Raw genomic sequence first — 21610 nt, forward strand, 5'->3', positions numbered from 1 at the left:
GGTCGATATGAAGATTAGGTGAGTTAACGTGTGTTTGGCACATATAGAAATTTAATAAATGGCAGCTCTTACTTACCTGATGAAGATAGTATAAAGTAATCAAAGACTAAGGTTAGAACCTGTGAAATACCAGAATTTAGGCTTGGGTTGGAGAATGAAGAACCTGAGGGGATTGACAGTGGTGGTGCCAGAGCGCTAGGAAACCATTGACAGTCTCGAAAGCATGAAAGGAAGAAAGTGTTGATTTGATTGTTTAGAAGAGGAGATGGGCAAAGAAGCCACCAATTACAAAGCTATATGATAAGTGGAATGAAAGAAGAATACATAGAATGTGATGGGAACATAGGCTGTGGCTAAATCTTATTCTAACTGCAGTCCTAGGAGGCATCCAAGAAGAAGAGGCCCTTGAACCTGAAGAATGAGTATAATATGATATAAGAGCAATTTTGTTGCTTGGAGAATAGGATTTTTGGGGCAGAGGCACAGAGAAAAAGGCAGAATCCACAAACAACTTGGCTAGAATGGAGGATGTAAACTTAGATATATTAGTTTAGAACTTTAACAGTTACTAGTGAAAGCCATTGTTGGTTATAGTTATGAAGACAATGGCTCAGTAGTACACATAACACAGTAAATAAATGTTTATTGAATGAGAGAAGAGATATACAGTCAGTATATTACTAAATATTCCTTTAGTTTTTCATAATTTCAGTGCAAAAAGGCAAAATCCACAAAATTAATAAACATCCTTTCCATTCTTTCTGCCTGGGAAATTATACATTCTTTCAAACGTTTAATACCTTCATTCAAAGAGCTGATAAGGTGTCACCACCTTTTTGAAGCCTTTCCTGACTTTTCAGGTCAAGTATTACTTTCTCCCACATCCTTTCGTAATCCCAAGCCCTGATAAAGCACTCATACTGCACTGTCCTCTTCCTGTCCAAATTTCTGAAGACTCATGACTTACAGAGATTGAAGGCTTAGTAAGTGCCACGCTGTGCTAAGTGTTTTATTGTATTATAACATTTAATCTTTACAATAATCTTATAAGCAGAGGTTCTGATTATATTTTGTTTTACAAATGAGAATACTGAGATATTAACAAGTTAAGCAATTTCTCCAAAGTCATACAGCAAGGAAGTGGTCAAGGCTGGACTGAAACCCAGATCCGTCTGATTCTGTAGGCTGAGTGAATGGTCAAATAAAAAAATTTTAAAGATCTATCCTATGTAATTTACCTCTGCTGTACATAAATAAATAGGAAATGTTTGTCTACTGAGTTGTGGTTATCTCTTATGGTTTGAATAATAATCCAAAGAATTTATTACTTTTTAAAATGAAGTATGAAAGATAATGATATTAGCAATTCTTTTTCCCAGCAATATTATTCACTGTTTAATGATTAATGCTGTTTGTGAATTAATGATAAGGTTTTCATTGCGATTTATCATCCTAGCTGGCTGGCATCAGTATAATCTTTTTAAATAGCATAATGATTAAGAAGAGCGCAGGCCATGGAGTGAAGCTGATGTGGGTTTGAGTGTCTTACTAGCTGTGTAATTTGGGCAAGTTTTTTTTTTTAAATTTTCAGTTACAGTTGACATTCAATATTAGTTTCAGGTGTATAGCGTAGTGGTTGCATTTATAAAACTTAAGTGATCCCCACCCCACCCCACCAATATGGGTAAATTACTTTTAAGCCTTAATGCCCTCATTGTCAAATGGAGATAAGAATACCTGTCTCACAAGGTTGCTATAAGAATTAATATTTGTATTTCTTGCTTGGCACAATGTATAGCACAAATAGCTCAAGAAGTAGCTACTATTCATAATTTATATCAATTTTAGTGTTTATAGAGCTGAATTCCTAAGAAAATAGACTTAAATAAAAACTGTTACTTTTTAGAAGGAATTTTCACAATATTATGTTTTCGAATATAATCTCTTAATATAATTATAAAAGCGTTTGCTTTTGTAGTCTTGTTTTTTTTCCCGTTATACCACTCAGATTTTTCTGTTTTTATATAACTTCACAGTCTTAAGAAGGTGACAATTTAGGAAACATCTGCTTTTGTTTTCTAAGATATTAAAATGTGCTCACACAAAGAAATTGAATTTTCTTAAGATAATTTTATCTTGTTATTCTAGAGTAAAACTCATTCCCAGCTCCTAATAATTGATCGTGGCTTTGATCCTGTGTCCACTGTCCTGCATGAACTGACATTTCAGGCAATGGCTTATGATCTACTGCCGATCGAGAATGATACATACAAGCAAGTATAACTTGAAGGGCATATAAAGGGCATATACAAACAGGAGAGACTCTGAGCATTTAATGATTGGTGTAGGCACCAGAGATCAAAAGCCTCTGTAACCTTTTTTATTCAGAGACTTTATCCTTCTCTTTTCCCTATAATCATAATCTATTAAATATCCTTTTCTTTTTCTTATAATTGTAATTTATTAAAAATATCTTGACTTTGTAATGTAAGTTAGTGGGTAATTTGACTTCTTTGAAGCTCTTTGGTGTATTTGCTTCCTTCACTATGTCTACAACAAAGCTACATTTGTAAACAGGTGGAATTCGACTTTTCACTTATGTTAAGAGTAAATACTAGGCCCACTACTATATTTATTGAACTGGAAACCATATTTAAACTGGTTATTCTTCTGAATAACACACTAAGAAGTATCTGTATGTGTGTTTTGTCAATTAATATATTTAAAGAGATTAAAAGACTGGAAAAATAAATAGGGTGGCAATTGAGATAGACAGTTTTAGCAATTTGGTACCTATTTTGATTTAACCCTGATATAAGCACATTTACTTTAAAAGTAATGTGAAATAGAAACCTAAATGAAAAACAAAATAGCTTTTCTATCAAGGGCCCACTTTATTGTATCTTTGTGTATTATATATGAGTGTGTATATGCATGTGCATATGTATATAACATGTTATTTGATATCATAGTCACTAAATCCAAATTGGCATTTTTTAGCTAAGATTTACTATTTGAGAATAGTAGTAAAAGTGAAAAATTTGTTTTCTGAAATTTTATATTTAATTTACTAATTTTAATAGATTAAAAGGTACACTTGTGATAATTATAATAATATTTTTTAAACCAGATATTATTAAACTGATTTTGTATTTTTTATCGTATTTTTATTTGCATTGTGGTCAATCCTGGTTTCTGAGTTTTTGTCTGTTTGAATTAATGAGATGACGTAGAGGAATCAACATAGCTTTTTTCTAAAATAAAAATAATTTCATGCAGTTTATTCAGAAGGGATATTATTACCTCTCTTATCCTTTAGGTCTCTAAACCTGCATTGCTGAAGAGATTTACAAAAGAATTAAACTGATGGACACGAAAGGATTTGGTTTCAGACTATACACAGACATTTCAGACATTTCTAACCCAGTATTTAAAATATTTATCTTTGTAGGTTTGCTAGCAAGCAACGCAAGGTTTAATTTTTTAAGAGAAAGAGAGAGACTTATTTTTTTTTAAAGCTGTCGATACTTCCTTTTTTATGAATCAAAAAAGTCCAGGGATAAGACTAAATGGAAGCATGAACTCCCTGTAGTTTTTGCTGTCACAATTTTAATGGAAATAGAGTACAAAGCAGGAAATTCTAAGTACCCAAAATCTGTTTTTCATCTTGGTGACCCCTTTAAATGTACTCTTAAAATGGGATTGTTGTCTTTTAATGGTCAGCCTTGCTATCTTAATATTTGTTTATAAATCAAAGATTAAAGATATTGTATAAGTAGAAAATGACATTTTAAATAACAAAAGGGCTTATATCCTTAGTGCAGTCCTGTAATTAAGCACAGTCATTCCACCTGTAGACATCTGTAATTATGACCACCTAGGTAGATGGTTTTATAGATAGGACCCGTAATTTGGGGGGCTATGGAAATGATTGTATTCATACAGCAGAAATCTATATTTATTGTCTGCAGTGGGAGCTAGGAAAGCTTAGTGCCATTCTTCCTAATCTTGCCTCAGGAAATTGAGTCCCAGGATGGTTGAATCTCCCTAGCTTCCCAGATGGAAAACAGGAAAATAGAAGGGAGAAGTTAATTTGGGGAGCAGTCACGAAGTCCATTTTTCAGTTACCTCATGAACCCCTTAAATTGCTGCTCACTTCATTACAACCCATTAAAGCAATCACAGTTTTTTTATGGCTACATTAGTTTTTCTATCATTTCCTTTCTCATTCTTTAACCCATTTCCTGTTCGCTCCATGAATGCTCGCCAGCACTTGTGGCTGCAGTGTTTACTCTGAGATAACTTGTAGGTTATAGTCCTAACCTTACCCCCAAATTTTGCCACAAAATATCTTGCTTTTATTATTATTTTCTCATCACTCTAGTATATTGATAGTCTTTGGAAACAAATGACATCATTCTATTTATAGCATTCTATTTTAGTAGCTGTATTTCCATTTACAAAATTTAGGAATTCTCAATCACTGAACATGTCAAATCCTAGAAAACGTAACATTTCTACACATGATTAACATCGTTCTTGAATAGTCTGTTAGCTGAGGATTCATTTGATGAATCCGATTTATGTATACCTTTCTGTTACACTAGGATTAGAAACAAAATCTGTTTAGAAATAACTCCAAGAACAGTTTCTATATTTTATTTTCACATTGAAAACCAGTCAGATTTGCTTCAGCCTCAGACAGTGTGTTTATGTAAAATTGAATTAATGCTGGCGATGAGCTGCACTTTTTTTTTTTTTTCCTCTAAATGGGAAATGGGTTAAAGGAGATGTAGTTATAAGGTTAGGGAAGGATATAGAAACATAATACATTTCTGTGAATTTTGTGTCAACTCTGAACACCTTCGGTATTTAATAGGCTACATTGGGACTGACATTTCTGTTTCTCACTCAATGAATGTTTGATAGTTGTGCTGATGGTTATTAAAATCATTTTAAGCAGTTAGAACACATTGTTAGTATGCTCAGTCTTGTTCTTAAAGTTGATTGTGGAACATTGAATTTTTGTTTTATGAAATACCATTTTGCTAACGTAAAACTATAATTATAACAGCTTAATCTAACATTTGAAAGTAAAAATGTCTTGGTAGGCATAGCGCTTTGATTTTTAATGTAAGGATGAGGTTATGCCTTAGTTTTCAGTAGATATTCATTACCTCCCTAAAATAGTGAATATGTACTCTTCAGTTCTTGAGCTTTATTTTAAAATTATTATTTGTAAAATGTTTTTTCCACTTTTTTGGAGGAAAAATAATCCAAAGTTTTATAATTCTGTCTACTCGTAGATATAAAACAGACGGGAAAGAAAAGGAGGCCGTCCTTGAAGAAGACGATGACCTCTGGGTCAGAATTCGACACCGGCATATTGCGGTTGTATTAGAGTATGTGAACCCATTTTAATTTTAATTTTAATTTTTATCCATATTTTTTGGACATCAAATACATAATAGTACATTTTGTAATCAAAATATTTCTGTAAAGAATTATACCTTGGGAGTTTAAAGAATTCTTTCAATTCAACAGAGAAATTCCCAAGCTTATGAAGGAAATTTCATCAACAAAGAAAGCAACAGAAGGAAAGGTAAGAGTCTTTTAATTTAACTTTCAAAATATTGATGATGAATTTTAAGATTTGTTTCAAGGTTTTATTTTATCTATTTGACATTCCATTTATGGAAATTTCTAACATATACAAAAGTAGAAAAAATGAATTCCCATGTACCCATAATCCAGCCTCAACAATTAGCGACATTTTGCCTCTCTTGCTTCATTGAAGTTTATTTTTAAAAGGCCATTTAGCTAATTTCACTAATGCATTCTTGCTTTTTTTTTTATATCGAAGTATAATTTACCTGAGTAAAATACACAGATCTTAAGTGTGTACTCAGTGACCTTATGTTTTACATGTATATGTACACACACACACACCCCCCACACCCCACACCTGTGGAACCACCACCTAAATCAAGGTATATCAAGGTGTAGAACATTTTCATTATTCCAGAAGGTTACACAGTAGTATCATCTGTGAAAAAATGTAGTTTATCCTTTTCAATCTTTATTTTAAACTAGTTTTATTAGTAATTAATACCTCCTAGCTCTAAAACGTAGAACAGAACTGGTGATAGAGGATATTATTGTCTCATTTCCTAAACTCAGGGGAAACATGTTTGATATTTTATCATTGAGTACTGTATTAGTTTTAGGTTCCTTAAATATATCCTTTTTCAGATTAAGGAAATTCCCTTCTATTTTTAAGTTGCCAACTGTTTTTTTAATCTTTCTGTTATTGAGTTGTAATTTAATTATACCTTATCCAAAGAATATGCACTGTATGATTTCAGTCCTTTGAAATTTGTTTGGTAAATGGCCTATGTGTACTTGAAAAGAACACAAATTCTATGTCAGTTAAATTAAGTTGGTTTATCATGTTATTCAAATCTATTTATTTGCTGATTTTTTTGTCTGCTTTTTCTATCAGTACTGAAAGTGGTATATTAAAATCTCTGATTATGACTGTGAATTAGTTTGATTTTCTTTATAATCCTGTTAACTTTTGAAGCTGTATCAGCTGATGAGGTCATGTTAATTAGAATTATAAGATAGTTATCTGTTGAATTTATATTTTTATCATCATAAAATATCATTTTATCACAGTCTAAAAACTCCATTTACCTTCTTCCTCCCTTGTGCTATTTTTGTCATATATCTTCTTAAACATATATTATAAACTCAAGATGTTATTATTGTTTTAAATTCTCAGTAGACTTATATTACCAACATATTTATGAAATCTGTTGTTATTTAGTCTTTATTGCTCTTGGGTTTTCTATCGGAACAGGATGAATTTTCCTCAACTTTTGTCTTTGTCTTTATCTGAGGATATCTTTTTTTTTTGCAAATTTTTCAGAGATCAGCTTTTGTTGGATTTAGAATTCGAGGTTGGCAGTTTTTCTTTTCCTTTCAGCAATTTTAATCTGGCTGCCATAATTCCTGTTAAAGAAGTCAGCTGTCATGTTATTGGTATTTTCCTGAAGATAAAGTGCCTTTTTTCTTTATCTTTTGATTTTTAGCAATTTGACCATTATGTGCTCTGATATTTTTCTTGATATTTATCCTCCTCTGGTTTGTTGAGCTTGGGTTGGTAACTTTCATTATATTTGTAAAATTCTTTGCCATTATTCCTATCATCTTGATTTTATTCTTTTCTCTCTCTCTTTCTAGGACTCCAGTCACGTGTGTTTTAAATTTTTTGACCATATTCTACATTCCTTACATTCTTTTTCTTTTTTTTCCCCCTCTCTGTGCTTTAGTTGAATTTTCTGTTAACCTGACTTTGTCTCTTACTTCTTTCTGTTGTTTCTAGTCTGCTGTTAAACCCCTTTAATGTATTCTTTTTTTAAATTGAGTTATAAAGTAAAGATCCCCCTTTATACTATACAATTCAAGTTGTTGGCAGTTATGAATAAAACCGCTATAAATATTCAGGTTTTATGTGAACAATGTTTCCATTCACTGGGGTCAATAATTAAGAGTGGATTTCTGGGTCTTATGGTGAATGTATGTTTGACTTCCAAACTGTTTCCCAGAATGACAGTATCATTTTACAGTCCCACCAGCAATGTTTGAGAGTCATTCATTATGTTCGTTGTTTCAAATATTGCACTTAGTTCTAGGACATACATTGAATTTTTAAAAATAAATTCTAATTCTCTATTGAAACACTCCATCTTTTCATCCATTTAGTCCATCTTTTTCTCTGTTATGTTATTTTGAAATCCTTATCTGCTAACTCCATCTGGATGATCTAGGGTCTGTTTTTATTGACTGTTTTATCATTTAAGTGTCAATCATTTTTTCCTCTTTTACATTCACAGTAATATTTGTTTATTAGACATTATGGATGATACATTGCAGAGGTTCTAGATGATGTTCTCTCTACAAAGAGTATTGAGTTCTATTCTAGCAGGTGGTTAATTTGCTGATGAATAACCTTGATTCTGTTGAGACTTCATGTAGGCTGTGTTATGGTGAGTGAATTTCACTCTTGCACTAATCCAAAGACATAGTTTTAGTACTGAATATCTGGGATGTTCACTTAGGACCCTTCTTTGTGTGGATCAAAGAATGCCAGTATCTTCTCAGCACTGAGACCCCTCTGAAATCTTTGTCCAGCATTTAGTCACCCAGCAGTTCTTCCCTGCTAGGCCTTTAAGAGTCATTCCCTTTACATATGCAGCTTAGTATTTGGCCAAGGATCCAAAGGCAACCCTTCTATACATCTTTGAGTTATGTAGTATCTGGCTCTTTTCTCTCTAGCACCTTTCCCCCCAAATCCTACCTAGCAGTCCCAAACTCTGATCTTTTTTCCCTCTCTCCAGAAAGAATATTGCTTTTCTTTCGAACTCTACTTCCTTGCACTGTGATTTGGAAAATGTCCCAGGGAAAAGCCAGGTTGAGTGCAGGGACCACCTTCTGTGTTTTCCTCTGCTCAAGTATCTTAGCCGTGAACGATTTTTTTATCCATTACCTGAAAGCTATCGTCTTACTTGTTTTATTCAATTTTATTTTTGTTTATATAGAGAGAGTAATTTGTTATCTGTTACTTTATTGTGGCTAAAACTGGAAATTTCTTGAATTCGTTTTCTTTAAAAAATTGCCAAATACTTAGTAAATTGATAAATACTTAAAACTGCAGAATTTTAAAGTTGTTATATAGAATAACTGAATCATAAGTTTGATTTTAAAATGTTTGACTTTTCTTAGACATCACTTAGTGCTCTTGCTCAACTGATGAAAAAGATGCCCCATTTCCGTAAACAGATTACTAAGGTAAGCAGGACTGTATATGAGATACCTTGTCATTTTTAGTTTATTAGTCCATCTATTTTTGTAGTCAGGTTTATCTGTGGGTGTTATGGAATACTTGGTGTTAGTTGCCCTCTAAAACCACACTCTAGGCCTGAGAAATATCTCAAATATCTAAGCTTTCCAATAGTATTCACTATATAGAGAATTTCAATGTATCCATATCTAACTGAAACTTTTTTATATTTTTGTCTTGAACAGCCAAACAAAGAAAGTTTAGCATTTATGAACATAATATGAAAATTCAGCATTGGATTGACCAATGGTTGTTATTCTATTTGGTTCTATAAATTAATAGCTATATATTAGTATATTTAAGGGTAAGCTATGTAGGCAGATAAATATTTTTTTGCTGTTCCAGTTATTCTTATGAGTCATTAGCATAATAATCTTTACACTTTTTTTTATCATATTGCACCCTAATCAAGAACTAATATAAATTCAGACATGTTTTGCATGACTTTAAGGACTTCACTACTTTTTATATTCACTATATTTTTTATTACTCATAAACCTGACATAAATTTTATCCTTCCACCCAATCTTTTGCTATCTGTTCATTGCCCCTTATAGGTCATGTTAATTCTCACTTTTTTCCTTTTCTTGAGCTATTTTACTTGCTTTACATGGTACCTTCTTTTCCACCCAAGCCCTTACTCTCCTTCAGGCCAATCTCAGAAGTTTAATATTATCAGTTGCGCAAAAAGAAATTAAAATGCTTTAAATGATTGATTTCTTCTGTTTTTCAGCAAGTTGTCCATCTTAACTTAGCAGAAGATTGCATGAATAAATTCAAGTCTAATATAGAAAAGCTCTGCAAAACTGAACAGGTACATGCAGGGTCGGAAATACCTATATACATAATAGATTTCTTGAGTGAACTTTTTAAGGTAAAACTTAACTTTGCTCAATACAGTACACTGAGTCACAGAACCTCTTTATGCCCTATTTAATACATCAGTCCCCACCAACATTAACAAGTAGCTAAGCAGCCTCATAGTAATAAGCAAGTCCCTCCTAATCTATGATTATGCATTTTAGTTCAATGGGATGATTTGGAGCATTATTTCAGGGTACCATTGTTGGCAGGCCTTTCTCAGTAGGTGCAGCATTTAATGTCGCATCCTGCAGAGTACCGACCTCATGAGCACATTTAACTTGTTTTAAGAGGCTCCTCTATAATGCGAAACTATTTAGATCAGTGCTGTCTAATAGAAATAGAATGCGGGTCATGGTAATTTTAAATATTCTAGTAGTCACATTAAAAAGGTAAGAAACAAGTGTACTTAATTTTGGTAATATGTTTGACTGAACCTTATACATCCAAAATATTATCTTTTCAACATGTAATCAATATAAAAATTGTTACTGAAATATATTACATTCCTTTTTTTTATACCAAGTTTTCAGAATCTGATGTTTTAATTTATAGCACATCTTAATTCAGACTAGCCACATTTTAGGTACTTAATAGCCACATGTGGCTCATGGCTACTATATTAGCACAGGTTTAAATTAATGATTTTCTTCTCTGAATTATATTTTCAACTTTTTACATTTTCTACAATCAGTAGTTTATAAGTAATGCCCACATTTTCCTGTGAAGTGTCATCAGTATTCTATTAAAATTTGGGAAGATTTAATAATAGATATTTTAAACTGAAAATGAATTTGGATTATAGACCACTGACTATTTCATTTTCAATAAGGATCTGGCACTTGGAACTGATGCAGAAGGACAGAAGGTGAAAGATTCTATGCGAGTACTCCTTCCAGTTCTGCTCAACAAAAATCATGATAATTATGATAAAATAAGAGCAATCCTACTCTATATCTTCAGTATTAATGGTAATGGAGATTTTGTTTATTTCCATGAATATATTAGAATACCCAGTTCTAAAATCACTTTACAATGAATGGTTTACTAAAGATCTTAAGAGAATCTTAGAAAATTCAGAGGTAGTAGCTGAAGTTGGTTAAGATAAAAGAAAAATGAAATCGAGAGAAGACTGAAGGGTCTATAATTTAAATGTTTGCTTTTTATTTAAAGAACACTTTTTTTGCGGATATACCTAAAACCTAGAAATTATTGTGGTAGCAGTTTTGTGACTTATATTTTTATTTATCTAAGGAACTACGGAAGAAAATTTGGACAGATTAATCCAGAATGTAAAGATAGAAAATGAGAGCGACATGATTCGTAACTGGATTTACCTTGGTGTTCCCATTGTTCCCCCGGTAAGAAATCTTACATTCCGCATATACTTACATTATATGCATGTATGATTGTTTACATTATGTTTTCTTACATGAGCATCCATGTGGACAGTCTTCTTAATTTCACTCTATAGATTTGATAATTAATAAATTAAAATTTTGTTTTCTTTTCCATATATGAATAATTTGGACAAACGTATCTTACGGCTTATGTTGTAATCTGCTATTTATGATTTTCTCTTTATTATTCATTTATAGCAAATTTTGAAAGAACTCTATTTAGAATCTCACTCTTTCCCATGAAGTTTTATATCACTTTTGAGTAAACATACTTTCTGATACTATTATAAATTTTATTATTAAAACAAAATACTGTGAGTTATATGACTGTACTGTTTAGATTGAGTAGGCACTTCCCATCTTAAGTCAAATGCAATGTAGTATTTGCTGTAAATTAAATACCTGTTAGAAAACAAGAGAATATCACTAAATAAATTACTGATTTTTAATTTTTTCTTCTAATTATATTAGTCTCAACAAAGCAAATCATTAAGAAAGGATCGGTCTGCAGAAGAAACTTTCCAACTTTCTCGATGGACACCTTTTATCAAAGATATTTTGGAGGTAAAATTCATTAAATTTTGCTTAAACCCCAAATGCCCTTGTATAGTGTACTCTTTACTCTTTGTATGTTTATCTGTCAGTCTGAGCATATCTGTGGATCAGGAATTTTCTGCACTACTGGGAAGGTTCACAAAAGAAAGCTGTATCTGGGGATCAGGGGAGGAGAGGAAATTCTTGAAGATTGTTTCCTGAAGTCCTCAAAAAACTCCCACCACTGACTGCCTCAAACTAAAAAAGCATATACATGCTTTATGAAAACACTGCTGTTGTTTTAAATAACTATATGTAGCAGAAATATAAATAATTTGAATGAAAATACAAATAATTTATTTGAATGAAAGTTCAAAATAACATTTGTATATGTCACTATTAGAAAGTGCTAGAATCTAATATTCTTGGAAATGAATTTGTGATTAAAATGTAAACCTCACTATAGTTTGCTATTATATCCAACAGATAGTGGATGCCTTTAGTACTCTCTGCTTTTAGAAAATAATACTCAATTATAGGAAATTAGAAAGTGGACTAATAAAAATTGCATTATGAGCTCAGTAAAATAACATTGATTCTTCAGTCATTATCATATAGTTCCACTTATTCCAATTTTCCTTTGACTTAAGCCCCAATTTTACTTTCCTTTGGGATCTAATTGGGTGCAGTTTATTACTACGATTTTTCTGTTTTGCTTGGCTAATTTTATGTCATTGACACATGCCTAATCATAGATGAAAAATTTAAAGAATTTAGACTTTATTTTCTGCAACATAAAATTTAGTTTTCCTCACCCATAACAAGGATATAAAACTAAGTAGTTGTTCTTGGCTGATATTTTTAAAATAAGAATTGACTTTCTCGAACCCTTTATCAACGATTTGCATGTTAAATTCAGAAAATCCACTTTTGGCTCAGTGGCAATCTGAGACCTTCAGGATATCTCCTGAAACTTGATTTCATAGTTTGCTGCACTCTTACTGAAATATTCTTAGACTACTGAGAACCTTGTGCCCACTCCTTGCGCCTACTTATTAATAGTACTTGTACTGTCCTGCTGTAAAGCTGATATCCAACTTTTATTGATCATGCACACTTAACCGTAAAAAATGTGGACACGAGCCTACAGCACATGATTATTTACTTATAAGCTATATATTACTATACTAATAAAACAATGTATGTAGTATATGCACACACATAGTGTATCATAAGTGTAACCCTAAAAAAGGAGAATTAAAAAAATGAAATGAAAAAACATTTCTCTCACCCCCTTGGATTGTGTGTGTGCCTCTAGGCCAGGGTGCATATCCTGTTGTAGAGCCACCGCTGGGAGGGGAGAGGCTGTGCCCTCCGGCAGCCTAAGGTATGTCCAGACTCGATAGTGTTTAGAAAACCCAGCACTCTAGATGTATAGGTCTTGATAAGATGCCTGGAATCTTCACACCAGTGTGGGGACTCTCCAGATGATGAAATGTAGGCATGCAATAAATATCGGTTTAATGAGTCAGTAAATGATTGCATTAATTTTTGAAGCAAGTAAAATTGGTGAGTTTCAAAAGGGCTGACCTTACTTTATTAAATATTTATCCTTATGTTCCTTAATTGAATTTTATGCAAAACAAACGAACAAAAATATCCTGGAGTTTACAACATTTTCTTGATGGTGTTAACTCTTTTCTTCCTTAGGATGCCATCGATAATAGATTAGATTCAAAAGAATGGCCATATTGTTCTCAGTGTCCAGCAGTGTGGAACGGCTCTGGAGCTGTAAGGTAAAGCCTAGGAACAAGTCAATGACATTTTCAGTGTGATATTGCAGGCCAGTAATCGAAATGGTATGCAATGGTATGCCAGTCATCTTATATTGGCACCTTGAGGCATGTCAGAAACTTAAGAGGCAGTTTTTTTTTAACTGTAACTTGTTTTAAATGAGTCCAGGCAAGCAATATGAAAATGTACTTTATTGTGAAAAATATTTTTATGAAACTAAAAAAGAGTGTCTCATCATCTCTTTTTCCTTCACATAGTAGAGAACACAACCCTTTTGATAATTTTTTTGTGGTGAAATATTTGAAACATTCAGAAAGCTCTAGAGAATATTATAATGCATACCCTTACACTCAGTGTCCACCTTAACACATGAATCATCGTAAATACAATTCAAGCTTCCTGTATATCACACTCTGATTTGATTATTCTCCCTTTCTTCCCTATCCTGAATTTGGTGTTTATCATTCATCTCATTCACCCACATGTCTTTGTACATTTTCTACATATATTTGTATTTCAAATGATGTATAGAGTTGTGTTTTGCAGGATTTTTCTCTTGGTCTTTGGCATTTAGCAGTTTAACTATGTATATCTAGGTGGAGTTCTCTTTACGTTTATTCTACCTGAGGTTTGTTGAGTTTCTTGGATCTACAAGTTAATACTTTTTATCAAATTGGGAAGTTTTCAGTCATCACTTCTCCAAAATTTTTTCTGCCCATTTCTCTTTCCCTCCTGTCCTTTCAAAACTCAATTCCAATGTGTTGTAGGATTTGACATTGTCTCCTGGGTCACTGAAGCTGTTTACTTTTCTTTCATCTGTTTTCTTCCTGTTCTTCAAATATGATATCTGTTGATCCATCTCCAGGTTCTCTGATTCTTTCTTTTGACATCTTAAATCTGCTGTTGAGTCATCTAGTATTTTTTCATTTCAGCGTTCATGCTTTTCATAGTTAGAATTTTCATTTGGTTCTTCTTTTAGTTTCCTTTTCTGTTGAGATTCCTATGGTTAAATCGTTTGCATGATTTTTAATTCTTTGATTATATTTATAATAGTTGCTTTGAAATTTGCTAAATTCAGCATCTGAGTCCACACAGGGTCAGTTTCTGTTGACTGCATTTTTTCAAAATGTGGATCACACTTTACTATTTCTTTAATTCTTGGTTAAAAACTGGACCTTTTAGATAATGTAGCAACTCTAAATTGTTTTTGTTTTAGTAACTTGTATGGACTTAAACTGTAAGATCATTCTCCCCCACAGGGTGTAGCCATTAATGTGATTTTTTTTTTTTTTGTCTTGGTTCTTAGTAATTGCTCCTGTGTTTGCATAGTTTAGAGGTCAGCAAGTTATCTGGGTAGAGGTTGTGTTCGGGTATCTTGAGCCTGTCTGCTTATCAAGCCGAGTGTTGAATTGAAGAATGCATTTCATGTCACAGTCAGTTCTTGAGTCTTTTTTTCTTTTTATCCCCCCCGGGGCGCTCTCAGGCTTTCCCTACACATGCATAATTTTGGTGGTCAGCTAAGGAAGGGTATGTGGAGAGCTTAGCTTGTCCTTGCCTTCTTTGGCTTTCTGACATCCAGATTTCCCCCATTAAATTTTTGACTGATTTGCTGACCAAAACATTGGAGTACCAAAGCTTCATCCCTTCCTGCTCTGAACTAGATCTGCCATTTTCAACCAGCAGAGCTGCAGGATTTTGTACACCCTCTGCCACCCTACCTCAAATCAAGCATTTACCTCCGGCAGGAAAGCTGGTGATTTTCACAATCAGCCTCAAGTCAGTAAAGCTTATAGTTTTTGCCAACTAATTTGACTGGGGGAGGACAATGAGGATAGGGTGCAGTGTCAGCCTAGGAGGTCATGTGGTTACCACCACTATTCTTACTTGATATTCTAGCATATATTCAAGAGTAAGTGCTTCTGAATTTTTTGTCTGCCTGTAGTTGATTTCCAGTTGATGTGAAATGTTTGTTTTCCTCACAATTTCACCCTGGTTTATACTTATTTTCTTGGAGAGGAATCTCCTGACCATCCTACTCTACCATAACCACCAGTTTTCTCTGTAGTTGTGTTTTTAAACTTAATATAAATAGTATCGTATGATGTGTCCTTCTGCAACTTGCTTTTTTGGTTTTCCTCAACATTATATATGTGAAGTTTATTCCAGACTGATACATGTATAAAATTTCACTCATGGTTGGTATATGCTTATATGAGTGTCAGTTTATTCATTTCTTTTCCAGCCAATGGAAATTTAGTCTGTGTCAAAACTGGCACCATTGCCAACAGTATGTAGTGAGCATTCTTGTACATTTACATGTATTCCAGTGTTTCTCTGGGGTGCTTCTCTTGGATTGAGGGCTTTATTTAGTTTTGTTTTATTGTTTCCTTTTCTACTGGTTTGAAAGTTATATAGCCTGTTTGTATTTTTGTAGCAGTTATCCTTAGAATTTTAATATGCTTCTTTGACTCGACAAAGTTGAAATTAATTAGTATCTTTGCCTTCCTCTGGAATGATACCGAAACCTTAGAACAACTTAGTTCAAACCATAAACCTTTTAAATGTTATCTTAATACTTTATTTTAGCTCACTTTATGTCTTTTTTTACTTCCCAAAGTAAAGACCAGCATTTTATTTTATTTTTATTTTTAGTTGTATGTTCATGTTATATTGCTCACCACCACCACTCCCTTGTATCCTCTTTTTGGGGCTCAGTTACCTTCTTTTCTGAAATATATCCTTTAGAAATTTCTCCTGCCTGGGTCTGTTGGTGGTAGTCTGTGGTTTTGTCTGTTTGAAATTATCTTCATTTTGTCCTTACATGATGGCTGTAAATTTCTTAGTTCACAGTAATTTTCACTCCACTCTTTGAGATGCTATTCTCCTGTTTTCTTGAATTCTTTTTAAGCTCTTGGGAAGGTATGTGTATGGGGGTAAGGTGTTTTGTCAGTTTTATCATAAGTAATTTGTTTTTGTAGGTAATATGCCTTTTCTCCCTGGTTGTTTTTCGTCTTTGATAGTCTGTACATACCCATGCTATATCTACCTGAGGATTTAGTTTTCTTTCTTTGGGATTCATTGTGTTTAGGAAGCACAATGGATCTGAGGTTTCATATCTTTTATAAATTCTTTAAATATTGCCATTTTGCAGTCTTGGTTTTGTTGAGATACCTCATTCTATCTTCATGTTTTGTAACCTCATTTTAACCTTTTTTTTTTTTTTTTACCTTTTGTGTTTCATTCTGGAAAATTTTCTTCAGACTTAGTTTTCAGTTATTTAGCTCTCTCTTAAATTTGTGTCTAACCTGCTGAGTAAGCTATTTTTTGAGTGTCTGTGTTCAGCGACTTTACATTTTAAAAATTCAACTTGTTTCTTTTTCAAATATGCTTAGAATTTTTTATTTCTTATTTTGTCATTCTTTCTGTATTTTTTATTTTTCTGTTTGTCATTTACATTAACCAAAAATTTTAACTTCCACGGCTGAAAGTCTTTTTAAAAGGAAGGGTTTATTAGGCTATTGCTAACAAAAAAAAAAAGACCAGTCTTGGGGCATGAGTCTAAACCACCTGTAGCATGTCTAGGTAGAAAAGACAGATGTGTCCATTGTCCTGGAGTTTTGTAAATTGTTTTTTATACATCAGGTAGAGGGGAGAAAGATGTAAGCCATTCTAAAAGGACTTATATTAGCTATAGACAAGGGAATGGGCTAGTTCTGGGGTGGGCACGGCGGAGGCCATAGCAGAGTCCCTAAAGCTCATGTGTAAACGAGAAGCAGAGGCTCCTAGAATTCAACTGCTGCCTGCTTATTCTCTTTAGATGATCTCAGAAATAGCCACCTGGAAGTTAATTTAATAATTTAACACTCCTTAATAATTTAAGGAGTGTGAGCAGCCTTTGTTGGTTTTGCACTGTAGTTGTTAACCAATTAACCACTTTTTGTCTCTTCCTTCCACCCTCTGGCCTGCTGTATTTTAATTTATAACATCTCAGAATTTTTTCCTTGTTCTTTTTCTTTTTTTTAGTGTTATTTTTTTTTTTTAGGCGAGACTAAGAACATTATTAAAAGTTTATTGTGGTATCCTACATTGTAGGGTCTTAGAGGTCATCTAGAACATGGTTTCCAAAGTAGGTAGCAAGATGATCTATTGGGTGCTTATTTTTACCTAAAAGAGGGAGAATTAAGCTTTATTTATATACACTAGTACATGTATATAATTTATAAACTAATATATATGTTTAATAGATGTACATAAATGTTTATTTTAAAATATTTATGTACTTCTCAAATAAAAGCTCTCAAGTTTGACCAGTGGGGTGTGGGACAGTAGTGGCAAGCCCTGTGATCTAGATCAGTGCTATCCAATAGAACGTTCTTTGAGTGAAGGAAATGTGCTGTATCTGCACTGTCCAGTGTGATGGCCACTATCCTACGTGTACTACTGAATACCAATATGTGGCTAGTGTGACTGAGGAACTAAATTTTTAATTTAATTTTATTTCATTTCATTTCATTTAAATTTAAGTAGCCTCATATAGCTAGTGGCTACTGTATTGGACAGTGCAAGTATAAAGCAATCTGGGGGAGGAAATGGTAGAAATAATGGCTACTATTTATTGAGTGCTTTCCTGATACCAGATTCCATACTTAGTATATTTTATACGTCATTTCATTTAATTCTAGGAACAACTCTTAAGGTTTAGAGAGAGGCTAAGTGACTTGCTGAAAGTCATACTGAACTAGAAAGAAGCAGAATCAGAGTTGAAACCCAGGTCTACCTTTTTTTAACAGCTTTATTAAGGTATAATTGACTTAATAACATATGTTTAAAGTATACAACTTGATGTTCTGATATATATACATTGTGAAATGATCACCACAAGCTAATTAATATATCACTTCCACATAGTTACCATTTTCTTTCTTTTTTTTACAGTGAGGCTTAATTTAAATCTACTCTCTTAGCAGATTTCAAGTATACAGTTTTGTTAACTATAGCCACCATGCTATGCATTAGATCTCTAGAAGTTACTAATCTTGTATAACTGAAACTTTGCCCTCTGACCATTTCCCCCTCCCTCAGCTGTTGGCAACTTACATTGTATTCTCTGTTTGTATGAGTTTGACTATTTTAGGTTCCACATATAAGTGAGATCATGTAGTATTTGTCTTTCTGAGTCTAGTTTATTTCACTTAGCATAATATCCTTCAGGTCCATCCATGTTGTTGTAAGTGGCAGAATTTCCTTTTTTTGTAAGGCTGAATGATATTCCATTTTATATACACACACCACATTTTCTTCATTCATTTGTTCATCAAAAGACATTTAGGTTGTTTCCATATCTTGGTTATTGTGCCTAATGCTGCAGTGAACATGAGAGTGCAGATCTGTCTTCAGTATCTCCTGTCATCATACTTTCCCGAGTTCCAGCAAGGGACGTCCCAGTACCACATCAGCTCCAAATCAGTACCTGCAACCCCTGCCCCCATGTCTCTAAAACCCTGTTGTTTCTGTGCTACTCTCCTCGTTTTTTTAACTTCAGGAAGTCAGACTTTTCAAGTATATTATTTTTTCACCTGAAATAAATAAGAGAGTATTAGCTCTATTATATAGGTAAAAATGCTGAGCTAGATTATGAGTGATTTGTCCAAACTATCAGATCAAAATTAAACTTGAAGGCGGGGCCGCCCTGCCTAATTCTCGGTGCCCAATCATACAGTATTAAGTCATTTCCGTAAAATCAGTGTAATTGGTGCCAAATTTGAGTTGGCTTGAATTAGGCTTTTTTAAAAGTCTATAAGCAGCATGGCTTTGGAAATGTTTTTAACACATTTGCATTATTTTATTTTTTAGTGCCCGCCAAAAACCCAGAGCTAATTATTTAGAGGACCGAAAGAATGGGTCAAAGCTGATTGTTTTTGTAATTGGAGGAATTACATACTCTGAAATGCGTTGTGCTTATGAAGTTTCTCAGGCACATAAATCCTGTGAGGTTATCATTGGTAAGACTTGCTTTCCTGTCTCCTACCTTTTTAAACAAACTCTAAATGCAGAAATATATATGTAAAACTTTGTCTTGTATTTTATTTTTAGAACTAAATTATTGAATGCAAAAAGCTTTAAGTCATAATATGTTTTAGCTGATGTACTACTAGAATTTTTTCCTGGTCGACCTTTTTTTTTATTTATTTTTTTATGGTACATTGGTTAACGAAATCCAAGAAATTTCAGCTGTACTTTTTAACAGTAAGGCATATATATATTTACACTGTGTGTTCACCTCCCATAGTTAGATTTCTTTCTGTCACCACATATTTGACTCCCTTTACCCCATCTGCCTCCACCTTCCCTTCACTCTCTACTCTCTGGTATCTGGTCGACCTTTTTGATAATTTTTTAAAAAATATCCTGCCTTTGAGGGAATGAGCTTCAAAATATTATATTCTTTAAATATCAAATATTTCCTTTAAAATATTATGTTCTATACTTTTCTTACTCTCATCGTTAAATAATTTTTGAGATAATTTAGTACAAAAATATTTGTAATTGTTTTGTGGATGTGGACCTGATATTGGCAAGGCCTGTATGGACTTAAGTTTTAAGAATTTCAGTCAAAGCCACTGATATATAAATTCTCCTGACCCAAACCTCAATTTGAAGCACTGCTTAATGGTTGAACAGCGACAGTTCTGTCACAAGGGTAGAATAATCTCCAGTTTTGCTCTTCAGTATATCAATATGTAGCACAAAGTAGAAAAGGCACTAGGAGTGGGCAGGGTTTCTGAGGGTTTACTGAGCATGCTCAGTGAAGAGAAAGGACTGAAATATTATAGGTGGATTTGAGGACAATGTCCTATAGAAATTTCATTAAATTGCCCCAAGTTACTACACTTCTCATATTTGAAGGACAGTACAATATAGTTATGCAGATAGCCAAAGAATATCTATTTAACTGCTGGCCTCTGAAAATTTATCTTTTTCCCATTCCCTACCAGGTTCTACACATATTTTAACACCTAAAAAGCTGTTGGATGATATAAAGATGCTGAATAAATCCAAGGATAAAATCTCCTTTATTAAGGATGAATAGCCTTCGTGTTTTGGTTTGGAGATTCTTATTAATATGTTCAACTAAAATAGATGAAGACAGTGTTGCTATCATGTAATTTAAACATTGTAAATATTTTGTGGAATAATGACTTTTCAAATAAATTTCTTAAAGGGCTATTGACGATTACCTATAATTGGATTTGCCGCTTTTAATAATTTAAATATTGTAATGCTTTGTAGATAATAAGAAATGTTAAAATGCTTTCTAAAAGGAAATTTTTTTATCCTTGGAACAGAATATATTAGAGTTGTGGGTAATTTTTCATAGTTACCTCTATCAGATACTTATCTGTCTTACGCTGAAGTAAGTTTTTTGGGGAAAGAATGATTTTAAATGAAAGGTTATAAAAGTGATAACTGTAAATGTGTATGTGTGATAGTGCAGTCTTTCTTTCTACTGAAATTCATAATTTCTTTTATATGTAAAATAACTGTCATTAAAGAAATAGAATGATTTCACAGTACATACTATCTTGCTAGACACTTCTAAAGAACACAATTTTATATAATTTTGAAATAATGTATGTTTAAATTGGAAAACCAAAAATAATTGTGAACATTCTAAGAGAAAATAAATATATAATTAAAAAATTATCTTTGTTAAGATAACCCCTGTTGGCTTTTAAAAGAATAATGTAATGTATGTATAAGGTTGGATAATATGGTCATATGTCACGTTAGCAACAGTGGTATGCTCTGAGAAATGCATCGGTAGGCGATTTTGTCCTTGTGCGGACATCAGTGAGTGCACTTAGCACAAACCTAGTTGGAACAGCCTACCGCACACCTAGGCTGTTGGAATAGCCTGTTGCTCTGAGGCTATAAACCTGTACAGCCTGTTACTGTACAAAACAACACAAGATTAAATCCAGCACAAGAGACAGTAAACAAGTAAACATGAGGCTACTCCTAGTGTAACATGGGCACTGCTTTACAGGAAACTTTTTTTATAAGTAGAAAGAGTATGCTCTGAAATAACAATAAAAAGTATAATGTAGTAAATACA

At 33.0% G+C, this 21610-nt stretch overlaps 1 protein-coding gene across 1 annotated transcript in view; it reads left to right on the top strand.

The window, feature by feature from the left end:
• STXBP3 (syntaxin binding protein 3) overlaps positions 1-21610 on the top strand; it is a 47190-nt gene extending 25580 nt beyond the window's left edge. Inside the window, exons 9-19 of the mRNA XM_039841037.1 lie at positions 2149-2273; positions 5307-5402; positions 5545-5602; positions 8788-8853; positions 9639-9719; positions 10599-10737; positions 11021-11127; positions 11638-11730; positions 13411-13496; positions 19348-19496; positions 20490-21610. Coding sequence (XP_039696971.1) covers positions 2149-2273; positions 5307-5402; positions 5545-5602; positions 8788-8853; positions 9639-9719; positions 10599-10737; positions 11021-11127; positions 11638-11730; positions 13411-13496; positions 19348-19496; positions 20490-20584 — 1095 coding nt within the window. The 3' untranslated portion in view covers positions 20585-21610. The remainder of the gene's footprint in view (positions 1-2148; positions 2274-5306; positions 5403-5544; positions 5603-8787; positions 8854-9638; positions 9720-10598; positions 10738-11020; positions 11128-11637; positions 11731-13410; positions 13497-19347; positions 19497-20489) is intronic.

This window comes from Pteropus medius, unplaced genomic scaffold (assembly GCF_902729225.1).
Source record: "Pteropus medius unplaced genomic scaffold, Ma_sr-lr_union100, whole genome shotgun sequence".
NCBI classification, from domain to species: domain Eukaryota; kingdom Metazoa; phylum Chordata; class Mammalia; order Chiroptera; family Pteropodidae; genus Pteropus; species Pteropus medius.